Source organism: Lichenostomus cassidix, chromosome 3, assembly GCF_008360975.1.
Source record: "Lichenostomus cassidix isolate B80296 chromosome 3, HeHo_3.0, whole genome shotgun sequence".
Lineage (NCBI taxonomy): Eukaryota > Metazoa > Chordata > Aves > Passeriformes > Meliphagidae > Lichenostomus > Lichenostomus cassidix.
In genome coordinates this window covers 17071734-17095578 of record NC_139483.1, presented here as the reverse complement: position 1 = coordinate 17095578, position 23845 = coordinate 17071734, and the positions used below count along the sequence as shown (strand labels likewise).

Genomic DNA, 23845 nt, shown 5'->3' with positions numbered 1-23845 from the left:
TCACATAATTACAGTTATGCTCCAGCTTAAGTGCTTTGCTTGATCAGAGCATTGGCTAGCAATCTTTTTTAAGTGTTCTGTGCTGGAAAGTAATTATTATCTCTAAAGCAACTGTTGTCACTTCATCCATCACATTCTCATCTTCCAATTTCTTTCTTTTTTGAAAACACCTGGCTCGAGTGTTGGTAATACTGACAGTGGTGGGGGTTTTGTTGCTGATGGCACTATGATCATAAACTTCCTCCTCAGATTTCCACTGGGCTGGAGGACCTGGAAAGGGCTTTGGATATTCAATAAAACACATTAATGCTTATTTTAATAACTGCAGCAGATGATACAGGCAACATTTCAAAGATGCACATCAAGATTCCTAGCAGCTCCCTGCTGTGCTAAAGGAAACAGAATTTCCAAGCATTAAAGCTTTGCCTGGTAGTTCCAATAGCCAGTTTAGACACAGGCTGCTGTCACTCTACATGTATATTTTCTTAAATAACCGTGAGACGAGAGACAAGGTCATTTATGAAAAGTGGCTGCAACAGGAGAGGGCACGATTTTCATACATAGTTGTTTTTAAAGGCATCAGGTTGTTTCTTTGAAGCTGGCCCATGGGGCCATATGATGAGGTGCTACTGGCACCCCTTTGCTTTCATTTCTAGACATCAGCTGTCACCTCATGGGACTGCTCACCACGGTGCCCCTCACAGCTCTGTAGCCAGTGAGAATGTCCAGGAGAATATATTTTACCAAAACCTCTCCTGCCAACAGGCCAGCTGCCTGAAAGCCCATGGATTCTTTACCAGCTGCCTCTGGCTACTCTCCAGTATCTCAGGCACCACTTTCACACTGCCCACTGTTTAGGGCTGCTCCCCTCATGTGCACCTCCTGAGCATGGTCCTTGCTGGCCCTGCTTGTCCCTGTTGTGGCACATCCCTGTCCTGGCACAGGACTCTCACAGCCATGCTTCCCCCAGGAGCACAAACAAGTACCTGCAGTTCTTACACACAGTGAGTGATGATTGATCCTGTGCAGTGAGTGTGTCTGCCAGCCATGTAAGTCTTCAGCTACCTCTGAATAAAGTCCATGTATTTATCTGATTTTAAATGGTGAAAAGCAACCTGAAATACAGTTTATCTCACTCTGCCATGGAGACAATGTGGTAATGGCTAATGACTTCAGGGGAGAAGTCACAACACTAAAATGTACACACTTTATTTAACTAACACTTTTCATGTCTGTTGATTTTAATAGCTCTGTTGACTAAAAATAAATCAACAACAAGGACAAGTTAAATCTTTAATATACTTGGTGAAATAAATAACTTGTGGTGCTTGGGTGTACCTTGGCCAAAATTTACAGTTATGAAATTCAAATTAATCCTGCCTCTAAGATCTACAAGAAAAAAGCAATGTAACATCCTAATTATTTAAACCCAAATACAATTTCAAATATACAATAAAAGTAAATTGGTTTATGCCATAATAGTCTGAATTATCTCAGAATAAACTTCTACCCTGGCTTTAAACTTCTGCAGTATATGTGTATTTGATTTCCCTACCTGACTCATGCATACGTCATAAAATACAATTGCTTAAAATTCCTGATTAGCAGGAGCAGTAGCATTGGAAATTGATTGTATTTTCCTAGTAAAATATTGCAGGAAGGAATATTAAGTGGGCAGCTTTAATAAATAGTTACAGTTAACTTAGAGTGGAGGTTGTTTTTCCTCTCTGCATCAATTTGTAACTAGTTAAAAGGGGATGTTATCTTCTGTTTTCACATTTCTTTATGTCTCTTTCAACAGACACAGCCTCTCATGGTACAAATTTAACTGACAAATGAGGATTATGGATGGAAAATTAAAGTATGCATCCAATAAGACACAGTGAAATGGACTTCAGCCTTTTGTGTTTTGTCCAGAGACACACAGAAATGGTACATCGACAGGTGAGCACAACTGACACAGTGGACAGCTTGAAGTAAACTGTCTTACCTTCTTGTAGGCACACAGGTTTATCACTGGGTTTCCAGCTCAGGGAGCCATTAAAGTGTCTCACACAAAGTTTTTTGGAAGTACCATTGAGCCTGTACCCTTCTTGGCAATGGAACCGGACTACCACGCTCTCGAAGAAAACACCAGCGCTGGGTGTCTTGTAGCCATGCTCAGGAGCTCCAGGATCAGCACAGGCTTGCAGGTCATCAAACCCTACATCAGACAAAGATACAGTCAAATTGTGCTCATTTACTCCTCATGCTTTTTCTGTCTTTAGCAATTATCTTCATGGCTTTTGACCACTACCACTTTTGACCACTAGCAACCCTGTTGGCTACCAGGTACTCCAGACTCAGCAGAGCACCCACCCCCAGCTCCAGCTGACAGAAACACTCCTGTCTTTTCGTGCAGCTACTGGGGAAGCAAAAGTCAACCACACTCCTCGGTAGCTGACCTGGATAAAAATAAAGCACTTGACCCAATCTACCAGTGGGGATTGCTCAGTAATGTATCTGTAATTACTTTTGGGGACTATGGGATTTTGGTGGTGTCGTACAGTCACTGGAAAGAATAATAATGTGTCAGGAGCAGAGAGGAAGAGGAAATAAAGGGGCATGAAACCTACCTGCCATCCAAAGACACAGTAATTGAAATAGAACTGCTAAGTACTGGAGATTTCAAGATGGGAGGGAGATCTGCCACACGGGGAAGGGACACTGTGACACTGGATGAACGTGACCCCCCTATCACTTTGCCTTGGTGGCCCTACCAACACTTTCCAAATGCTGTTATGGGAAAGCTGTATTACTGCACTGACACCAGAAAGGAGTCTGTAAAGCCCTTTACCTCCACAAAATTAACTGTAAAATAACAAACTAAACCCCAACAGTTGCAATCATTAAATGCAACTGTTTATCACTTTATCAAACTCATTTCAATGCCATTTGCATAAACGGAAGCTTTTTTTACTGCAAAGCAGCAGAGGTTTAGTGCAGCACTGAACAAGCACTGCATACAGAAAAAGCAAATAGCTTTGGAACAGGAACAGCAGGGGGGCAATTAATGCCGGCAGGAGGGATGCCTGGAAAATGTGAAAATCATTGCATGGTAGTTTTAATGTTTTGATTTTAAAAGAATAGTATCAGAGAGCCTCAGCTACTTCCTGCATGATAAGAAAGATATGCCTCCGTGGTACAGTCAGAGAGAAGGAAGATATTACAGTAAAGGACTTTTGGAAAAAAATCTCCGTTTTCCAAGGCTAACTCATTCCCTCTGCCAAAGGCTTGTTGTGACACTGTGGCAGCCAAATGGAGAGCACTGAAGGTGATGAAGGGCTCTTGCATTTGAGCACTGAATGTCTCCACTCAGTCCCCTGGCTGGCAGCTGCTAGTGGAGAATACAGGAGGACCATTCCAAGCCACTGTGTCACATGTCCAATTACCTGCTCCTGTGAGCAGAGGCAGGACACACTGTGGGGTCACCAGCGTGGATTGCACACTCCTGATTCCCAGGTCTTGCCTTGAACTCCCCAACCAGGGTATATTTCCCAGGAGGTGCCATGATGGACAGAACCCATCCTGAATTCCTACGTGTGCTGGGGAGAGCTGTGACTGACAGCCAGCCCTGCCCCTCTGCAGTGCTCCCTCTCCACCTTCACCAGAGCTCTGCTCCTGGGCAGCTTCACTCCTCCATCCATTGCAGCTTACTCTGGGAGCCAAAGGGTCAGTGCAGTGACAAAGTCAAACACATCCCTGAACTCCACGCCTGCGGCTCGAGTCCTCCAGTGCAAATCGCCCAAGAGCCTCCATCATTTGCCAGCAGGATGAGCAAGGAGAAGTACAGTCATTATGATCATGGGATTACACGCTGTAGGCAACACTTATTAACAGAGAAGGGCTGTCCGTTTTTCCTGGAGATTAAAAAGAAGCTTCTTATGCTTCAGACAGCAAGCCCACGTCCTTTAATAATGTCAGTGAAGATCTTAATTATTTCCCATTAAAGCAAGGGATAACATGACATTTAGATCAATTTTGTTACTGCAGTAATCTCGTAATTTGCAGTCAGGCAAAGAATATTATAACCCACCTTGAGATGTGTGTCCTTCCTTTCTCACTAGCTGCATCAGGGAAAAGAGCACTAACTGCCTACTACTTTGCCTCTGCAACAACATAAAAAAAGAAAGGTGCTGAGGTCACACACAATTTGCCTGTTAAAAAAAAAAAGCCAAGCTCATTTCTCAGTTTTCATTAAGTCAAATATGCAAAGTTAGAGATTTTGTGCCAGTCAGCACAAAACCCGACATGGAAGGCAAGAATGTTTCCTTTCCTGGTACAGGCTGATTCTGTGACCCTACTGCCACTTTGCTGGTGACCTTTCACAAGCAAAGATTTCCATTCCTCCCAGGGATCCTTTTGCAGTGTGTTGGTCTCTCAGGTTCTTTTTCTCGAGTGCAGTTAGCGAGCAGACAAATCTATCCCCAAGGGGAATTCCCAAGTAGAAACTAGAACGCGAATGGGAAAATTGAATTATGCACCCTCTAGTTTCTCCAGAGCCAGCAGCCAGCTGCTATTAGCTGCTGCATAAGAGGTGACACAGGGAACTGGCACAGGATCACCGCTTCCTTGCTTGCTCCTGAAGCAAGGAAGAAGGAAAAAGTCTCAGGGAAGGGCCAGTTGGGCAGATGGCACACACAATGTGGTCATGTCTCATGGTAAAGCCATGAAGGCAAAGCAAACAAAAGCCTAACCCCATCTTTGCTCCACAGAGCAGACCCTGCTCAGATCTCAGTCCTGCTGAACTCAGTGGAAGGCACTTGTATGTCAGATTTCTTTATGAAGGTGTAGGTGATCCAGGCACAGAGCAATGATGCCAGGGCTGTGCACTGGCTGGGAAGGAGGAAGGACACATGTGAGGGAGGGGTGGAAAGGCTGCCTCTGTGCTGAGGATCTCCCAGTGCACATGGGGCACTGCAGGAGTTCCAAAGGGGTAATTACCAGCATCCAGAGAAGCCAGGAACTGCTCTGATTTTCACCAGGGCTGCTCCTCCCTTGCACAAGAGCTGTGCTGAAGTTTCAACAGCTTATTTAGCTGACAGCTACGTCCATCAGTCTTTTCCAATTTAAGTATGAAAATTCTGGTACAATTTTCAAGAACAATAGTGCTGAGACATACCTGAGGATTGCCATCATCCAGTTCTTTTTAATGATAGCAGACTTGGCCCTTTACATAATAATCTTTTCCATCTAGTTAAACTCCACCCTATCAAAAATCTGTAAATATATGTCTTCAATGAGATACAGCTTGGTGATTTTTTTTCTCACACACTTTGGTTTCTTCTTTTTTTAAAGAAGCTATGCATTTAAGAGCAACTACTCCAAGTTGAGATACAGAAATTTTCTAATGGTAGGAGTAACCCCACATTATAGATGAGATACTATAGGCATCTTATGCTTCGATCCCCTTAGAACCTGATGAAAACAGCCGAAAAACTTCTCAGCCAGAGCCACATTACGTCTTTGGAAGGGAAAGCTAATCTTTTGGCTATAATAAAAAGGTTCTATCCTTCAGGAAAAGGTGTATCAAATAAAAGAAAAAGTGACTTAGAACTACAATGGATTTTGTTTCTTTACAAACCCTTCAATGAGTCTTTGGGGAACAGAAAATTACAGGACTTTTTTCTCATGGTTGAAAGGAGGGAAGGGGAAATTATCATCATCACCTACACGTAAAAACTATACAACACACTTGTCAAATAAAGTAGTAAACTTTTATGTTACCTATACAGTAAAAGTTCAGTAAGGCCAGCAGCCATCATAATCAATACTACATCATTAGCAGCAACTTCATAGGATGCTATTGCATGGCTTTAAATTGCTAAAGTAAAGACTACACAATTACTGCTGGAACTGACCATTTCAGAAATCAAACAGCTTAATATCTGGCCCAAGTTGCAGACTCCCTGTATCACAGTACCTTTAAGGGATATTGTGTAAAATATCATGGACAATAATGCCTTCTGACAAGGCTAATGAGCATGTAAGGTCATCATAACCAGCAAAGCTCTCAGCTGACAAAGAATATATTTTGGGTTTGGTATTTACCAATTCACCCTATTTCTACTGTTGGATGAACCAGAAAATAGCCATGTTCTTAATAACCCTCAAGCAGATTATATGGGTGCCTATTTTACATAAATTACTTGGTATTGTCAGACAGGTAAAATAATGTAAAATTAATGAGAAGATTGAAAAATAAGCAATGCCCTCCTTGGGGTGTAAAATGAACCACTGCAAATAACTCGACCACACTGTTCCTAGAATTCTGCATTGTACATTCTCAAACATGTAATGATTCATCTCATCCCCAATGAAAAGCCTGAAATGTTGGAAGCCAGGAGAAAATTACGTATATGTGATGACAAGAAATCATGATAGTCCCAAATGAGCTTCAGACATGCCTAAAAAAGGCAAGAGGAAGAATCCCTCAGTTCATCCCATAAATCTGATTTTCTCTGTTTCTTTTTCTCAGTTTCATGCTTTGTTTTCCTTGTTTCCCTCTTCCCTCACCTCCATATCTTACAGCACCTTGTAAATTCATGGTGCTGGCAAGGTGATTTCTAATCTAGATTTGATGGACTTCTTTGCCCCTAAAGCTGCTATAAAACATTTCACTGACACGCTGATGATGCATGTGAGCTCAGAACTGGCTGCACTCTCTCTTGAACAGAGGCATCACTCTCATTTCAGTTTGCTACATACACCCAGTGAATGAGAAGTGACATGTAATATGCAATAATATTCAAGTTATAGAGTATTTTCTGTGTTTGTCTTCCGCAGGGTGGAGAACAGGCTTCCTGTACATCAACACCTGGGTTGACTAAATTTGGGTTTCACTAAATCTGTCTCAGTCAGAAGCAGGGGGAGGCAGAGACTTCACAGACTGTGGCAGGACCAGACTGCCTGCATGCACGTTTCATAAGGAGTCTGCAAACACTGCAGGAGCAGGTTATCTTAGGCCAGCCCTCAGTAAAAAGCCATTCTGGGACTAAAACAGAAGGGCCATGAGTGCAAACATGCCGAGGGCTGGCTTGTTTTGTACAAAGGAAAAGGCGTTTTCATCCCTTTAGGAGTTTCTGCCCCGTTTCTGTGAAAGCCATGCAGGCACAGTGCTGAGTGCCTCTGGCTGTTTATGCTTCCTTGCTGTTGATGATGGTAATTGAACCATCCATGTACCCCAGGAAGAAGAAAAGGAAGGATGTGCTTCGATTAGCATCTAGCCTTGGAAGCGAAATGAAATTATAAACCCATGATTTCATTAGTGAAATGCCTGCTAAAATCCAAACTCTCCTTAATCCCTGAAGGGTCACTAACGCTTAAGCTTCCCTGAGTCTTGAGCAGCTTTGTAAAACCCTGTCCTGTTTAAGATGGGAATCACAACCTCCCTGGCTATCCCTGCAGAACATGCTCCCAACTCCCAGCATGGTTGGATCTCTCTCCTCACTGGGCTAAGCCTTACCCAGGGCAGCCTAACAAGGCACTGGAAGAAAGGGAGAAGTTTAAATTATTTTGTAGGAGAAACAGAACAGCAAAAAAGACCTCCAGAGGAGGGTTCTTTGCTTAAGTCACAAGCTGATCTATCAAATCGACACCATTAAGCTTCTTTATCCTTCACATAACACAAGAGCATCACAGCAGAAAAAAGAAAATCAGTGTGTAATGCAGCTCACGAGCACCAAACTGACTCATTTGCAATAAAAAATGAACATTGTAAGCCCTCCATGAAGGGCAGAAGGCTCCAGGAGAGGCAACTGGTCATTCAGAAGGCTGAAAGGTTGCCTCATTTGCAGTTCCTCATTTTTCTTATCTTTCATCCTCTCTTCTCCCACAGCCCTGGCCTCCCACCTGTTCTCTATCCTACTTACCCACAACTCACCCTCTGCCCTTCCCTGCTCCTCAAAGAGTTCCATGCTCCAAATCTTGCCCACCACCATGCCCACCACATCCCTGTCTCCTCTCCTCAATGAGCACCTGGAAAAAACTCAGAGATGCTCCTAAGGGCAACAGCTCAACCTTAAATCCCTACTCAGGTATGAGAAGTCCCTGGGCATTTTCGTGCTAAAACAAACTGACATCTCCCTAGAAAGCCCAAGAACTGCTGCTCCCCCCAGAGTGGGCACAGGGGAAGGAATGTGAGGAGCTGTAAGCAGGACAAAGTGTCCTCAGAGGACAAAATGAGTCTTCTAGGAACCACCCAGGAGCTGCTTCTGCCTGGGAATACCAGCAGGGAGAAAGAGCACAAGCTGCAGTGTCAGCAGGGCAGGTTCCTGGGCTCTGCATAGATGACTGCAGATGTAACAGCAGCATCTTTATTTCAGGGGTCATGCCTCCAATTAGTTACTCCAATTACCATTCAACACTCACGGCTGACAGCACACCCCAGCTGGTGCCTGACCAGAGTCATACAGCAGGGAACAGGCTGAATTTTCTACCCATGGAAACCAGTTTTAATTTTGAATGTGAACCTTGATACAGGATTCTTTTATTGCCTTGACATTAGGCTAATATGTGAGGAAAAACCACTTAAAATTGCTGGAAAAGGAAGGAGGTTCAGAATACAATCAGCAATGCACTTCAGTAAACCCACAGCAAACTAAAAAGATGCATTTGTTTCTTTTGGAAAAGTAGTTTCTTCTAATTAACATCTTAAACAGCACAGGCCTATCCTTTAATCATAACTTCTCACAATTAATATAGCTATGTCATCTTTGTAAATAAGCCATTTCATTTATAATGCAAGAAGCACTTGTTACTCCCAGGCTTTTGTAATCCTACAAGTCTGACTGCATAATTTATGAGCCCTTATGAAATGTCATATGCTGCTCAGTAATCCTCTGAACTTGCCATCACTTAAATTGAAAACAAAAGGCAGAAAGTGTATTTGCTCTGTTTCTGCTGACAGAGCTCACTTCTTCTGTGTTTTTGTTACAGAAAGTTACTATGGCTATCCTGGGATATGATTCAGGGTGAATAAAAGCCAATTTACCCCATAATAAATCCCACAACCTCCTCCCAGTTCCCAAACTTTTAAACTGGCTATTTAGTTTTCTAACAAAGCCATTGAAAATGACAAAACTTGTATTCTGAGGCCTAGACTGGGGTGAGCTCAAATCAAGTATTAGGCAGAAATAATTAAAAACCTGAAGACAAAGTTTGGTCAGCTTTCTGCAAATATAAGGTGAATATTTTCTGAATCTCAATTTATTCATCTGGTTCAGTTTAATGACTAGTTCTATTCGAGCTGCAAACTCCACCAGAAATTAAAAAAATTATAAAACCAGAGAGGTTTTTCTATTCTGTGGAAATTAAGCATATGAGAACGAATGACTTCTTCAATTTCCAATAATATTTCATGTTTCTAAGTGAATTTAAAATACAAAATGTACTTAAATAGGCATATCTGTGTGCGTATTTATTATTCTTAAGGTAATTTAAATTACTTTAAAATGGATCTTCTTGGAAATGGTAGTTCCTCCCTTCTTATCAGAACCCTGAATATCTATGAATTCCAATTTTTATTTTATTTATCCTATCTATGAATTCTAAACATGATTTGACAAGGATGACTAATTTTTGAAATGATCCAATTTTAAAAAATAATCAAACACCACCTTTTACCATAATAAAAACAAGAATGCAGTAAATGCACACTAAGCTCTCTATATGCTTCAATAAAAGGCCAAATACCTAACACATCCTCCTATTAATTTTGCTGATAAGGCACTGTAATAAAGATTATATTTGCCAATGTGTGCTTCTTGACTGGTGACCCATAAGCATCATCACAAGGAATTAAGTATGTACAAATCCAGAATATAAAATATTAATACATCACTTATGCCAAGATTTTTTTACTGATTTAAATGAATAAGTGAGCTCATTACTTGGATTTAAACCAACCAACCCCATTTCTGTTTTCATCCTCAGATGTAACATTTTATATATTAGGTGTCTAAGGATTTCATTAGAGTTGCAATACTGTCAATGTGGGAATCCAGCCTTAGGTCACTAAACTGGATTAATAACAACATAGAAAGCTACTAATAAAAATGTGACAAATAAAACAATATTCCTGTAATTTCAAGAATGTTATGGGCCTGCTGTGTTTTTCAAAAAGCAGTATCTAAGTATTGTTGTTTATCTGTCCCATATTTTTAGCACTCTGGAAGAAATTAATTACCATGAGTTAGTTTAAGCAATCTTAGTCTAGACAGGCAACCCTTAGGAAATATAGCAAAAAAACCCCATAAAAAATGAATCATGAGCTAGTTACTATAGTAATACTTCTTCTAGGCCAATAGCATATAATATTATTCATCACAGCAAATCCAAAGTGATGAAATGTCACACTGTTCAGCAGAGATCCTTGTTTCTATAAGATGCAGGAATTAAATACTCAGGGGTATGAGTTGGGGGGTTGATATTTATGCTCTCATCAGCCACAGACTTCCCTAGATAACACTATATTTTTATTGTATACCACAGTATGGTAATCCAACAATTTTTTGCTTTTCAGCTGTGCTGTATAAATTGATTTTATACTTTCCCAAGACCTGGCAGAACTGGATATGGGGACAATCAGGTTTAATGTGTGAATATTGTAATATTAAACTTTTAAATTAAGTGCACACTAGAGAAGACTGAGGGAAGGGGGATTTAAAAAGCTGCTTCACACTAAAACAGGAGAGCAGACAGTGTTTCCAGCTTTTGCACTGATTCCTTACAACAAATCCTCTGATGCTTCTGGGCACTCTGACAGCTCTTATGCCCTACAGTGATTTTTCTCTACATGCACCTACCCATGAAACCATGGCCTTTCCTTCTAAATGGGGACCTCATCACAGCCATCCATTTTTTATTCACCTTTTCCTCTGTGTGTGTTTTACTTGCTGGTACTTACTTGCTTAGCCTTGCAAAGCTGGTATATTATTTACCTACAGGTCTAGGAGAGGTAAAGGAAGACAAGGTGGCTTTGTGAGTTCACCAGGTATTTCCCCCAGGAGGACTGGCATTGAACCTTCCACATTTGCTTCACATCACCCTGAAAAGCATTTCTACTCAAGTAAAGCTTTTAGAAAGTAAGCAGGAAATATCCACTGGGAAAAAAAATAATGCCCTTATTGATTTTGGTCCTAATCTGGACCCAAGGAGAGTTAGTTTCCTTCTATACTGAAAAGTGCCTGTATGTTTCTGTGCTCTGCAAGTAGTGTTTGCATCAAGCACAGGTTTCAGTCTGTTTCCCTTCATGAGAATGCATTTTCTGAAGGAAAATAAAACATAATCGTCTTGCTATTTTCCAAGTAAGTGATAAAGCCAAAAATCGTACAGAAAGGCAGCAGGAATCCAGTCGGGCACTAAAAATGAAGTATTTTCATAATATCCAAACACTTTTAACTTAAATTACTCATTTAAAGTGCTCTGTCCTGTGAGTTATTTTATCCATACTGAGAAGACTGGAAAAATCAGTGGGAGGTTAAGATGATGCAAAGGCTTTTTTCCCCCCTTTCTTTTTGATTCATAATTGTGTTCAGCTTAATCCTTGTGTGCCCATTTTCCTCATACAGTCCTTCCAAGGAACTCCCAGTGGATGGAAAGTGATGGGAGGCTGCTCACAGCATCGGAGCAAGCAACTCAGAGCAAAGTCACAGAAGAGCCAGTGAGCAAGATGGAAACATTTATAATTAAAATGTTCTGCAACTATGCAGCCATCATAAACCTAAAAAAAAAAAAAAGAATCCAGAAAAATGTCAATGACAAATTCCACTAGCACACTCAATTTTTGTGGCATCACCAAAAAATCGTTGGTATACAAAGACCCCTCTGGTCCAGAATTTCCTGTCTCAATGCAATCTGATTCCTAGTTTTCTCATCGGTTTTCTTTCAATTCTCCAGTTCTTCTGTGAATCCAAATCTCCACAAATACTTTCCCTGGTGGTAGTTTACAAAAGTGAGGGGGGACAGTATCTGCTATATTTACCATCCTTGGGAAACCAGCTCTTTTCTCAGGAGATTTATAGATTAGTTTGACACAACCTTTCTTTTAATACAGCTGTTTTATTCTATATCATACCTCCAAGGTTTTTAACCTCACCACCTCAAAACAACTCTAAAATCTCAAATTATTGAAGTGAGAGAACCAAGCCCCTGATTGCCAGATCCTGATTTGTTGGGGTTTTTTTCCCTTTAATCTGTGGGTCTTACAGATAGTGTCTTAGGGAAATACTGGAAGTTTCTCCATTTCAGTTATATGGCAGTGAACTTATGCAGAAGAGGAGGAAGCTGAGAACAGAGGAGAGACCAAAGGAACTGGAGCAGGAACAGCAGGAGCAGCTTGGCAAAGGTACAGAGATGGGATGTAGGGACATACAAAAATATGTTAGCCTGGAAGGTGACTTACAGCTGCTTGGATGGTGATACCACTAACAGGTCAGAGAGAAGGAGGTGGGAAGAAGAAAGAAGCAGCCCAGTAGGGTTCCTAGCAGGCTAAAACATGGAACTGGGGAGGGACAAGAGGGAAGAGAGGGAGAAAACCTCAGTCATAGGCAAGAGAGCTAAGAGGATGGGCACAGCCTGGCAGGACAATTTTGGAGGCTGATAGAACACTGTGAGAGCCTTCTCAAGGGTTAATGGCCTACCCTTTTGGATCAGAAAAACCTGATTTTTTTCTCCAGATGACACTTCTAAAAGCTACAGACTCTGTAATGTACTCAGCGCTCACAACACTGAAGTCGAGACTGTCAGATCAATCTAATACACTTTATATAACATATACACATCACCATTAGTCAGCTGAAAGATTGAGAGTTAGGGTATTCTTGTGCACAGATAATAGGTATTGCTGAGCTACCTGATACTCAAAATATTTTCATAAAAGCCAATCTGAAAATCACATATGCTAGTTAAATTTAAAGATTATGGGCTTTTGTTCTTCAGAAAGCATTCACATCCCTACATTTCATGAAAATAGGTTCTCATCATTTTGAAGAAATAGAGGAAGAATAAAATGTTATTAAATTTTTACGGTACTGTAAGTTGATTAACTGGGAACTAGGAAAAGTCTAGAGCTAGTGAAGTGATAGTTCATTGTTCTTATTCAAGGGACAGGAGTTTTAACCGTATACACAAGCAATTTATTTAAAACTTATTTTTCTTAATAGATATTCATTTGAGGATTTCTGCAGCCTCTCTTTCCCCAGAGTGTTAGATGGCTCTTTTCAGAGCAACAGCTGCAGCAAACCCAGCTAAAATAAAGAGCAGGCAGCACACAAATCCATACATATGCTTTGCGAGAAACAGGCAGCATATCCAGATTTATGTGTGTGCCAGTCCCCTAGGATGTCGTAATTGTGTTTGTTCTTTTAATAACTTTAGGCTCCAGTGATCAGAATAAAAATTCTATGCTGAAGCTAATGTTTCATCCTTAGTTCACCTCACTACCTTGAATTATATAGTAAGCAGACTTAAATAAATGCAGGAGTCTGGCTCCTTCCTTACACCAGACTCCAGCCACGCACATAATAGGTTGCCTGATTTAATTCAGGGTCTCTCTCTTCAAATCTTACTTTGTTTTTACAAAATATTTGGCTCAGCCATTTCTTTCTGTGCACAGCTTTCCAAGCCCGCCTTGCAGTGTTCAGTGAATTGCAGCCTCCCTGATAGGAGCAGCACATCAAGCTTCCTGACTTGCAAGAGCACTTGGGGTATTTAGACAATCTTGTTCTTCCTAATTATTATATCTACATTTTACATTTACAGCCTCTTTCTACAAACGTATCCCGAATAACTGAGTTAGCTGAGCAGCTTATTAAGTAGGCATGGCCTTTCAGCAGCTATTGTGGCTACAGCATGCCAGTCCTAATCTAATGATTGCATATGATTTTTTAATTCCTATAACCAGACTACAGGTTACCTTATAACACAGACCGGCGTATACCTAGTCCAATGTGTCATACAACATAATGACTATAAGTGAGCTAAGCATGCCTAAAACACTCCCACTTTCAGTCTCTGATCACCTTAGAGAAATTTTTTCATAACCTGACACAGTTTTGAACCTTGTTTGAGATCAGAGATAACTGCTTTAGAAAGGTCAGGAATTACGGAATCATAAAATGGTTTGGTTTTAAAGGAATTTTAAAGACAATCTAGTTCCAGCCACCATACCATGGGCAGGGACACCTTCCACTAGCCCAGGGTGCCCAGAGCCCCATCCAACCTGGCCTTGAACACTTCCAGGAATGGCACATCCACATCTCTGGGCAACCTATTCCAGTGCCTCACCATCAAATTCTTGCAAAATTCTTGCAGGATTTGCTGGATTAGGTAAGGCTTCTTGTCTTTCTTTGTTACACATGAAAATACATGGATATTTCTCACCTCCAATAACTCAAAACCAGTTTTACAAAACTCTGACTTGGTTGTTGATAATGCTGGTTGAAGAAAAATATTGATCTGGTTCCCGCACTGTATCAGTTCCCCAACCACTACATTATGTCAACCCTTTTTTCTTCATCATTACCCATCTTACCATCCTCCTGAGAACAATGATGTCCCTTTGTTTCTGTATCTTCTCACCCAACTTTCTCACCCAACTTTCTACTGTGGCTCTGCTGACTACCACTCTCCAAACATCTAAGTCTCCTCCCTTCTTCCTTCCCATTCTGATTGATGGGAGTCACCCAACATGATCTGGCTCCAAAACTGCCTTTCTAGAGCTGCCTTGGATCCCATGTCTCTGTTATTCTCAGTAATGCCAGTCTCTGCCAGGACCCTGAGGGCACTGACTGGCCCCACTCACACCCTCTGCCCATGGCCAGGAGCTCCAGGTAGCTCAGCCCTGGGCTCCCAGACCTTGCCTGGGCTGTGATGGAGGTGTTCCTGTCTCCAGTCCCATCTTCTGGGCGAACCTTGGATCCATGTTGGACCATCAGCACCTCCTGCTGCTCTGACTGGGCTCATCCCCTGGCTGTTTCTGGACCCCATCACCAGCCGCCAGCTCTGCCAAGGCCCTGTGGGACTGCCCTGGGCAGAGAGAGCACAGCCTCAGCTCCCTTCACTGCTCTCCTTCCTTTTCCTTGTGAAGCTCAAGAAATTCATCCTGTTCTTCCTCACCATATGTCCCTATTCTCCATTTTTTCTGTGCCCTAATTTTCTTCCACATTCTCCCCAGGATATCATTTTGGCTGCTTTGTTTTTTCTCAAGCTTGAATTTATCTTTTTCATGACACCTTCCTATCCCCCCATTTTCCCCCCTTCATGTCTAGTTATCTTACAAACCTCATCTCAAAACCCCACTTAATTCATCTATCCTTTGCCAGACCAATCTGCTTTCCATTTTGAGGATTGTTCTCCATGAGGTCTTTGAGTTTAGGCAACAAAATCCACAGACAAGAAGCATCTCGCCACATTTGGTGGTCTCTGACGTTGTCTGCCCTAACCTTGGACTGAAAATGGTACTCTTTTAACTATTTGCTCCTGGAAAAAGCCACCTTTCTTCACAAGTGTTTAATTTTCTGTGACTGTGTCAACGTACATGAAAACAGAGAGACTCCCATTGATCTGACCTGGCTTATTGTTAAGAAATACTTGTTCCTGGCCTGAAAAGAAATACCTCTGCTCCTGATTTCTAACTCAAGGCACTTGATAGCCCACATGCTGCTCACCAAAGACATATCAATCATCAGACATCAGGCAGCAGTGACCTGCACTGGTAGTTAGGAGTTCCCACATGGAGATATCACACATTGCTTGACCTAAAGATCTTTCCCACTCACCAAGCAGGTCTGTCCTCCAAGCATTTAGATCTACTATTCTCAAAAATTACAGCTTCTTGTGCCTGATGTTGAAACTAGGAATGGATATGGGAATGATAACTATGAATTGTTTTTATTTTCCATGATCTTAATGAAAAAACGGTATAGACAAATGTCCTTGTGCATCTTAAAACTCAGCATATTGCCTATGTCACAGATACAATTATGGACACAGTACACCACATATACAAGCCTAATGGGAAATTGAGTGAAAACTGAGGTAAAATAACTGTATCCCATGGAAAAATTGAGGAAACTGCTACTTCTCTAAGTCTCTATGTACAATTCTGGCGAAAACATCACAGCTTTCTCTCAGGAGGCAAGGGATGCTCTCTCAGCTTTATCAAATGTTCGACGTGGTATGGAAAAAATACAAGAACAGATACTTCAAATTGGGATGAGCTCAGCATTTTTTTTACAATTCATTTAATCAGCAATCAGGTAAACTTAATCTGATGCCAAAAACCCACACAGTTACACTTACTTCTGAAATGCAGCATACCCAAATGAGGGAGGAAATTGCTTTAGAGTGATTTATAACAGCAATGAAGAGTTATATTCTTTTTGGTAATGACATTGTGTGATGCATTTTCTCTTTGGGGAGAAAGCTTCTGAAGTGTTTTAATCTGCCTCATCTACAGCTACAGACTCCAGTGAAACTGTGAAATCCTCACGAGAATCACGACTGTATAAAAATCCAGTAATAACCTACCAGCTTCTACGCACTTTGGTTGTTCTTTTTTTTTGTTGTAGATTCTAGACTTCTTCAAACTTCCACGGAAAATCTGCCAGTTTTATAACCCACTGAGCCATTTAAAGGGCTTTTGCTGTGAATTATGGCTGCTCTGTTTGTGGGCAGCTTTCAGAGTGGAAGGGGAGAGAGGCAGAATGCGACGAGGGGGAGCACAGCTTGTCCATGACCTACAGAAAATGCATCAACTGGACAGCATGAGCTCCCAGTGCACAAATGGGAATGGCACTACTTCAAACCACTCCTTCCTTGGGGAAATGGGGGAGTCAGTCCCACTTGTAGGGCTGGCAGAGGCTGCCTGGAGCTGGTGTCTGTCCCACCCCCTGGCACAGGTAGAGTGTTGCAGCTGAGCTGCAGCAACACTCTTCACCCGTGAGATGAAATGCATTAGCTCCAACTTCCTGCAGCCACACTCTTTGCCAGATGGATTCCTAACAAACAGCAGAACCCAACTGCTGAATTATTTTACATATGCTTGGAGAGAGCCTGGGAGGAAAACAAACACATAATAAATAACTAATGGGAATTGAGTGATGCATTTTTGAGCGCTACAGACCCCGTCATTATTTCAAAAAACCCCTGTGCATTACAATGCTATTTAAAAAAAAAGTAAAAAATCAAACTAGTTTCCCACTCTAAGTGAGATAACAGGTCTAATTTTCACTCAGTAGAAATCCTGAATCCTGTTCCTATCTGAGCATCCTGTTCATTACCTATGGTGTACAAATATGTTAAATCAAAGCTCATATTGTGCTGCAAATCCTTCAGCTCTGCCTGCAAGTAATTCCTTTTTCCCTCCTCACTATGAATCTACATTTCTGCTTCTGTACAACAGCTATTATTATTTTTTCTTTTGGTTTGGGCTTTCAATCTTAGGGGGTGCTCTGCTTTTTTGAGCTTTTTAAAAAAAAACAACAAAATCCAAATGAAATTAACGCAGCCACGAGAGGGAGCCTCTGATGTCTTTCTAGAGAAGAAAAAGCTATTGACAGTGACAGAGAAATTAATGAAAATAATTATAGTTGAGAAATTGAATTCCAAGAAGCAGTGACTTCGCCTTAAGACCAAATTCCATTTCCGTATAAGGTTTTGTGAAAAGATGTAATTTATGCCATAACTGCCTCCTTTCAATGTGGAAAGTATTCAGAGGAAGGACAAAAATCTGACTGGGATAAGAACAACTTTGATTAACAGTTGCTTAATCTAAAAATGCAGCAACTCATCAGCCCCGGTGAGTAGCAGAAGCAATTCAGGCTACTCAAGACAGCCAGCCCTCTGCAAGCAGATATTAATATATACATACAGGAGCGTAGAAGAATAGTACCAAATTTTCATTATCTAGACATAAACGTTTTAATGGATTTTGCAAAAGAAAACGTGCAGCTTCTTTCCTCTGTGTGAGCACAGATCTTATATATGTCACAGCTGCCTTGGCAAGAAGAAGGATGAAACCAGAGTTCTCCAGAAAAGACAGCAGAGCTTTCTCAGACCTCTCAACGTCTTGCATAACCCTATCATGTTCCCTAGACAGCTGACCTTCAAAATGTCATAAAAATAGGAAATATTAAAGGTACACTTCTACAGAGTAGCATCTGTGCTTTATATCCCATTCCTGCCATGGCTCTTCAGAAGAAATCTGCCTTAAAGCATATTTTGCTTACAGGATAAAAAAAGGATATAGCATGTTTGCAACTACTATCTCCAACAGTACATTTAGTGAAATATTCATCACTTGTTCTAGTCCCTGAACTACTTCTGAATTGCTTATGTCATTTTTTAGAAGATACTCATCATATAAAGACTTTTTATGTTGGTATTTCTTAGCTATCATCCTTCTAACCAAGAAATTTTGCCAGAGGGGCTTTACTTCACAATTACAAAAATCTGTGTTGTAGTTTACTTGGTCTGGAACTGTGACACTTCCCTTTCTCTTCCTGCTAATGGAGGAAAATACTGTCAGGGAAATACCAGGCTGATTGCTAAGTGATGTATGGTACTTACCACACTCCCTCAAGATGCTTTTCTGGCATGCTAGGGGACACAGTTCTGGATTTTTCTTTCCCAAAACTGACAGAAATATGCTCCTGGAACCCACACCAGTAACACTGCTCAGTTGAAGCTATCTTTCTTTCTCATATCCAAAACAACTCTGCACAAGCAGCCCAAGTAGCAACGCATTGGACACAATCAGGTGTTTAAAAATCTTGTCCTAACATTATTGAAATCTGAAGCTATTAAGCTATAAAACAAGAATGGAAAATTTCAGTTAAATGCTTCAGTGCAAAGTTACAGGGCACTGAAAACAAGGATTCCTACTGAAGCAGCTTTAGCTACAAGCCTTGCTGCCAACTCCACCTTCCCCAGCACAGCACAACCCCTCTCGACTACACATCTGCTCATCACACCTAATATAATCCCAGTTATATAAGCAGCTCCAGCACAAGGCACTTGATATAACTGTTGATGTCATGGTGATTTTTAAAAACAACATTTCTATTAACATTCTGTCTTCAGCCTTCCCAGCTGGCTGACTGCAGACCATTTCCCAAGATGTTCCAGTTCTTCCCTGCAGAGCTTTCTCATGTATCTTAATAATAATTCATAACATTTCTATTGCACCTTTTACTTTGACTCCCACTGACATATTCAGCTGTGACTTTCAGAGCAGCAGTAATACTGCTGTAGCTGTGATTGCCTTCAGGATACACCAAGGCAACATTTGTCACGAAAAGAAATATATTTTACTAGACCAATTAAGATAATTATAAAAAACAGACCCTCTCGCAGTCACACAAGGCCTTCCTCACAAAGCCTGCTGTATTGTCTCTCCTACAGTTATGAACTAGAAAATGCCTGCTTAATGGTGTGCTGGCCAGAAGATTGAATTGATTGGGAATATAACCTAACCTCATTACAGGAGTTATAAGTTTGCAAAGATTTTATATTTAGAACCAGGGAAAAATCTAATCAAACTAGAAACATATTTTCAAAAGCACTTTTCCTCTCCCTCTCATCATTAGTCTCTTTACTGACCTCTTTCACCTTTTCATATACCAGTGGATCAGTGAGTAACTATTTACATTTTATGCTGAAAATTAAGAGGCCAAGAAATGCATGCCAGAACAAAGAAGAGAATGTAGATCAATCTAATGCTAAAGCAATCACGGAGAAAATGAGGTAAAATCACTTTGCAGATCTGTTCCTAGCATTTTCCCTCCTCAGTTTCAGGAACAAGCACAAGAAATCACAAGCCACACTAAATTAGCCTACCTGTAATAGCATCCACACAAGGCCAAAATACAGTAAGCAAACATCACTGAATATAGTCTAAAAAGCATTAAAAAAATTTCCTTTTGTCATGGATGTAAAATGCTACAATACAAAATAACAGAACAGTTAGCAGAGAGTGATTGCAAATTTCTCCCATTGCCCCAGCAGCACTCTCTGATCCCAAGGAGTTAAATTCCACAACCAAGCACAATTCAACTTCCACAATCTCATCCAAAACTGGCACCTCTGATGGGATTGTGAAAGGTCATGAGGAGACCATGTGGGACACAGACATCTGAGCAACCGGAAAATCCATTCTACATGTGTGAGTTCATTTAATTATCTACTTAGATGGCAGGAATCTCTTGTCACTGTTGAACTAAGGTCATTGAATCATGAGCTTAAAATACAGTATTCTGCATCCCTCTGTCCAGTTTCAAGGTTTCAAGGCCATCGTGGCTTTTATGTAACCAACTAGGAGATGCTGCCAACAGAGCAGTTATTTCATTGCTACACAACAAAAATGGATCCACACGTTCAGAATCAGATGTGGGAAGAAATGTCTCAAAATGCACGTATGTCTGTGAAATCAGTCACTTTGCAACTTCTGAAAGTTTTAATTTCTGTGTGGTATGTTCTTGCCAGAGTTGAGAGATGTTTGATATAATCTGTGCAATGGAGAATTACATCCAGGACTGATCGCTAGACAACACCGAACTGTAATAGCCACACATTCCAAGGAAAGCCAGTTCATTTGACCTTCTGCATCTTGTTTGAACCAAGCCAGGAACACTCCTGCTATGCCATCTGCTCCTACCACGGAAGCAGCAACACAAGGACACTGAAGAAGACGAGCTGTGCCCTAGCAGTTTGGTCCTCCTTGAGCCAAGGCAGCATACGGTCATGTTGTGTGTTCGTCAAGACACCAGAGCAACAAACTTCCTAATTTCAGCTGAGGATGGTAGCCAGGCTATGCTAAAAACAACTATGTCACTCATAACAGCAATAACAAGGATGGTAACAGTAATAGCGAACTACAATAGCACTGCCATATCTAATGTCTTTATAGTTTTCTTTTAATTTTCTGTCATTCACTTCATTTGCATTGCACTATAGATCTTTAACTCTGTATTGAAAGGGTTGCTAAATTGTTTCATCCTGACGAAGTGCTTCATTCACTCTGGACTACAGCTAGAAGAGATATGAAAAGGAGGAAGGATAGTTACATGTGGCCAAAATTAAGTATTTCTTAGGCCATATTTCCAGGCTGGAAATCATTCAGGTTCTTGAACACGAGCAAAAAACACCCACACATGTGTATATAAATCTTGCTGGATACACTTAACATTTCAAATAGCAGGTCTGAGATGTTCATCTGCTTCTTTATGTTATGAATACACCACAGCCTTGCATCCAACTTGCCCTGAGTCCTTGTATTTTGGACACGACCTGCACGTCACATTCAGCCATTCCATAACTGTACAATGTCTTTATAACACGGTGTGCCTCCCACACTTCCCGTTTCCTGACAGGACTGATGTGACAGGGAGGCTTCCTCTGATGAGCATTGATGTGTGGCACATCACAGAACAGGAGAGCTGGGGAGGCTGGAAGGGACCTTCTGATCATCCAGGCCAAAGTCTCAGCTCAACCAGGGACAGCTAGCAGGCTGCCCAGGGCTGTGTTTTGAACATCTCCTCAGATGGAGACTCCACCACCTCTCTGGGCAACCAGCTTGGTCACCCTCACAATGAAAAACTGTTTCCTGATGTTCAGAGGAACCTCCAGTGTTTCAGTTTGTGCTGAAGGTTTCAGGTTACCTCCTGTGCTGCCACTGGGCACCACTGAAAGCCTGGCTCTGTGCTCTTTGTCCTCCCCATTCAGGTTATTTTTACACATCAGTAAGACCTTCCCCGAGCCTCCTCTCCTCCAGGCTGAACAGTCTTAGCTCTCTTGGCCTCCCCTCACAGGAAACAATCCCCAGAGCCTCTGTCTCCCCAGTGCAGCCCAGGATGCTCTGGCTGCCTTTGCTGCAAGGACACACTGCTGGCTCATGGTCACCTTGCTGTCCCCCAGCACCCCAAGCACCCTGTCTCCCGAGCTGCTTTCTCTCTGCTCAGCCCCAGACTGACTAACAGCATTTGTAAGTGTCTGAAAATGAACTTGCCTTTAAAATGTGTGCCTGCCTAACACCAGACTTGGATGTTGATGCACAAATGGCAAAAAATAAAAAAGATCCTTTAGACTAGACCAGGCAGTGGAATTTGTTACAGCCAACTGTGAAGTGTTGATGAGTCAAACATGAGACTTAAAGTGGAGTGCTCAGCTTGCAGCTACCCTGACTTAAAACATTCCTCTCAGACATCCACACAGGACCAGAACAGACAGCTATAGTCTTCAGCTTTAAAAACATCTCCCTGGTGTAGTTTGATAAGATTCAACTCTCTCCTGCACAACAAAAGAAGATAAATACCCATGAACACCAGTTTTATGCCTCCTATGAAACACAACTCATCTGCAACTTTATACATCCATCATTTCAAACACAGAGATGAAACTTTCAGTGGGCTATCTTGATTCCCAGGTCTGGCCAAGGAAAAAGTGAATCCTTGAAAAGGAAAATATGCTGCAGAATTTGCTACATCATGAAGATTGCTTCCAATCCAAGGCAAGTGGTCAGCAGCCTGCTGCGGTCTGAAGTGTCTTCTGGATTCTTAATTAAATATCCCCATGGCTTCTGTAACTAAAAATACACCTTCCACTATTAAAGGCTTTTTCCATGACTTGCAGACATGGCCAAAGCACACTACATCTTCTCATCTTCTGGATCAACTACCCAATCACACTGTACATGGAGCCAGACAAGGAAGCTAGAGTTCATAACTATGGGAAAAAAGAACATTCCCAAGGACCCAGCATGCCAGGAGCCAAAATCAAATTGATCCTCCATATCAAGTAGTGAGAAGGCTGCACCCTCTCCTGCAACTGCCCCTTCCTGGCCAATCATTGTCTTAGGACCAAGATTCCAAAGAAAAGACCTGTGACACAACAGATGCAGGTGGCAAAGGCTGTCAGAATTCCACCTCTTCTGCTGAGATCTCACATATGGAATACGATTCTGATCTCAAAACTTACTATTGCCAGAACAAAACAAAAGGCTGATGTCACAGCAATTCCACAGTTCACAATTCTGTTGGAACTTTCTCAATGAGAATAAATGGAAAAAGCATCAGTAAAAATTTAGCTATGTTGCACTCTTGCTTAATGCATTGCAGAGGGAAGGGGGAATATATATGGTCAGTGATTCCTTTTCTGACCGATTTTTTATACAGAAAGCTCTAGTCTTAGACATCTTTACGGATTAGACAGATGCTCAAGGGCAAACAGGTTAAAAATGTGAAAGTCTAATCACATAGTTCACAGTATTTCTGCAGTTCTCTCTCAATGCAAAATTCTGCTGAATATCAGCCAGATTAATTCTTTTGTTGAAAAATGAATGTAGGATTGATTACCTATGGCCTCTGCATCTCAAAGGACTGTTCCTAGTATGAGGAAAGACTGTAAGCTACAAGTGATGACATTCTCCTTACAGGAGATTGAGAAGACAGTGATTTAGAAAGTGTTAGTCTTCAAGAGGCATTCAAAACAAAGAATATCTTGAGTCTTCAGTTTTGAGGATGATTCTAAAGAAATACGTGATTTATTTAACATATTTCACTATTTAAATCTTTATAACTCCAGACCCATTATCCAAGGCAGAACTTTCCAGAGTCTGAAACAGAACAATCAGAAACCACGTGTGCATGACTGCTTACAAAACCAAAATGTTGTATAAAACACATACAGGGCATTAAGGAAACTGAGGTGGGAGACCAGCTCCACTAATTTCTTCAGCCTACACAGACATATGCCCAAAGGATAAAACTATCATCTTCTAGATGTTATATCTATTCTGTACCATTTTAAT

At 41.3% G+C, this 23845-nt stretch overlaps 1 protein-coding gene across 1 annotated transcript in view; it reads right to left on the bottom strand.

The window, feature by feature from the left end:
- Positions 1-23845, bottom strand: part of SUSD4 (sushi domain containing 4) — a 69736-nt gene that overhangs the window by 26695 nt on the left and 19196 nt on the right. Inside the window, exon 3 of the mRNA XM_085054720.1 lies at positions 1991-2203. Within this exon, the coding sequence (XP_084910846.1) occupies positions 1991-2203 (213 nt within the window). The remainder of the gene's footprint in view (positions 1-1990; positions 2204-23845) is intronic.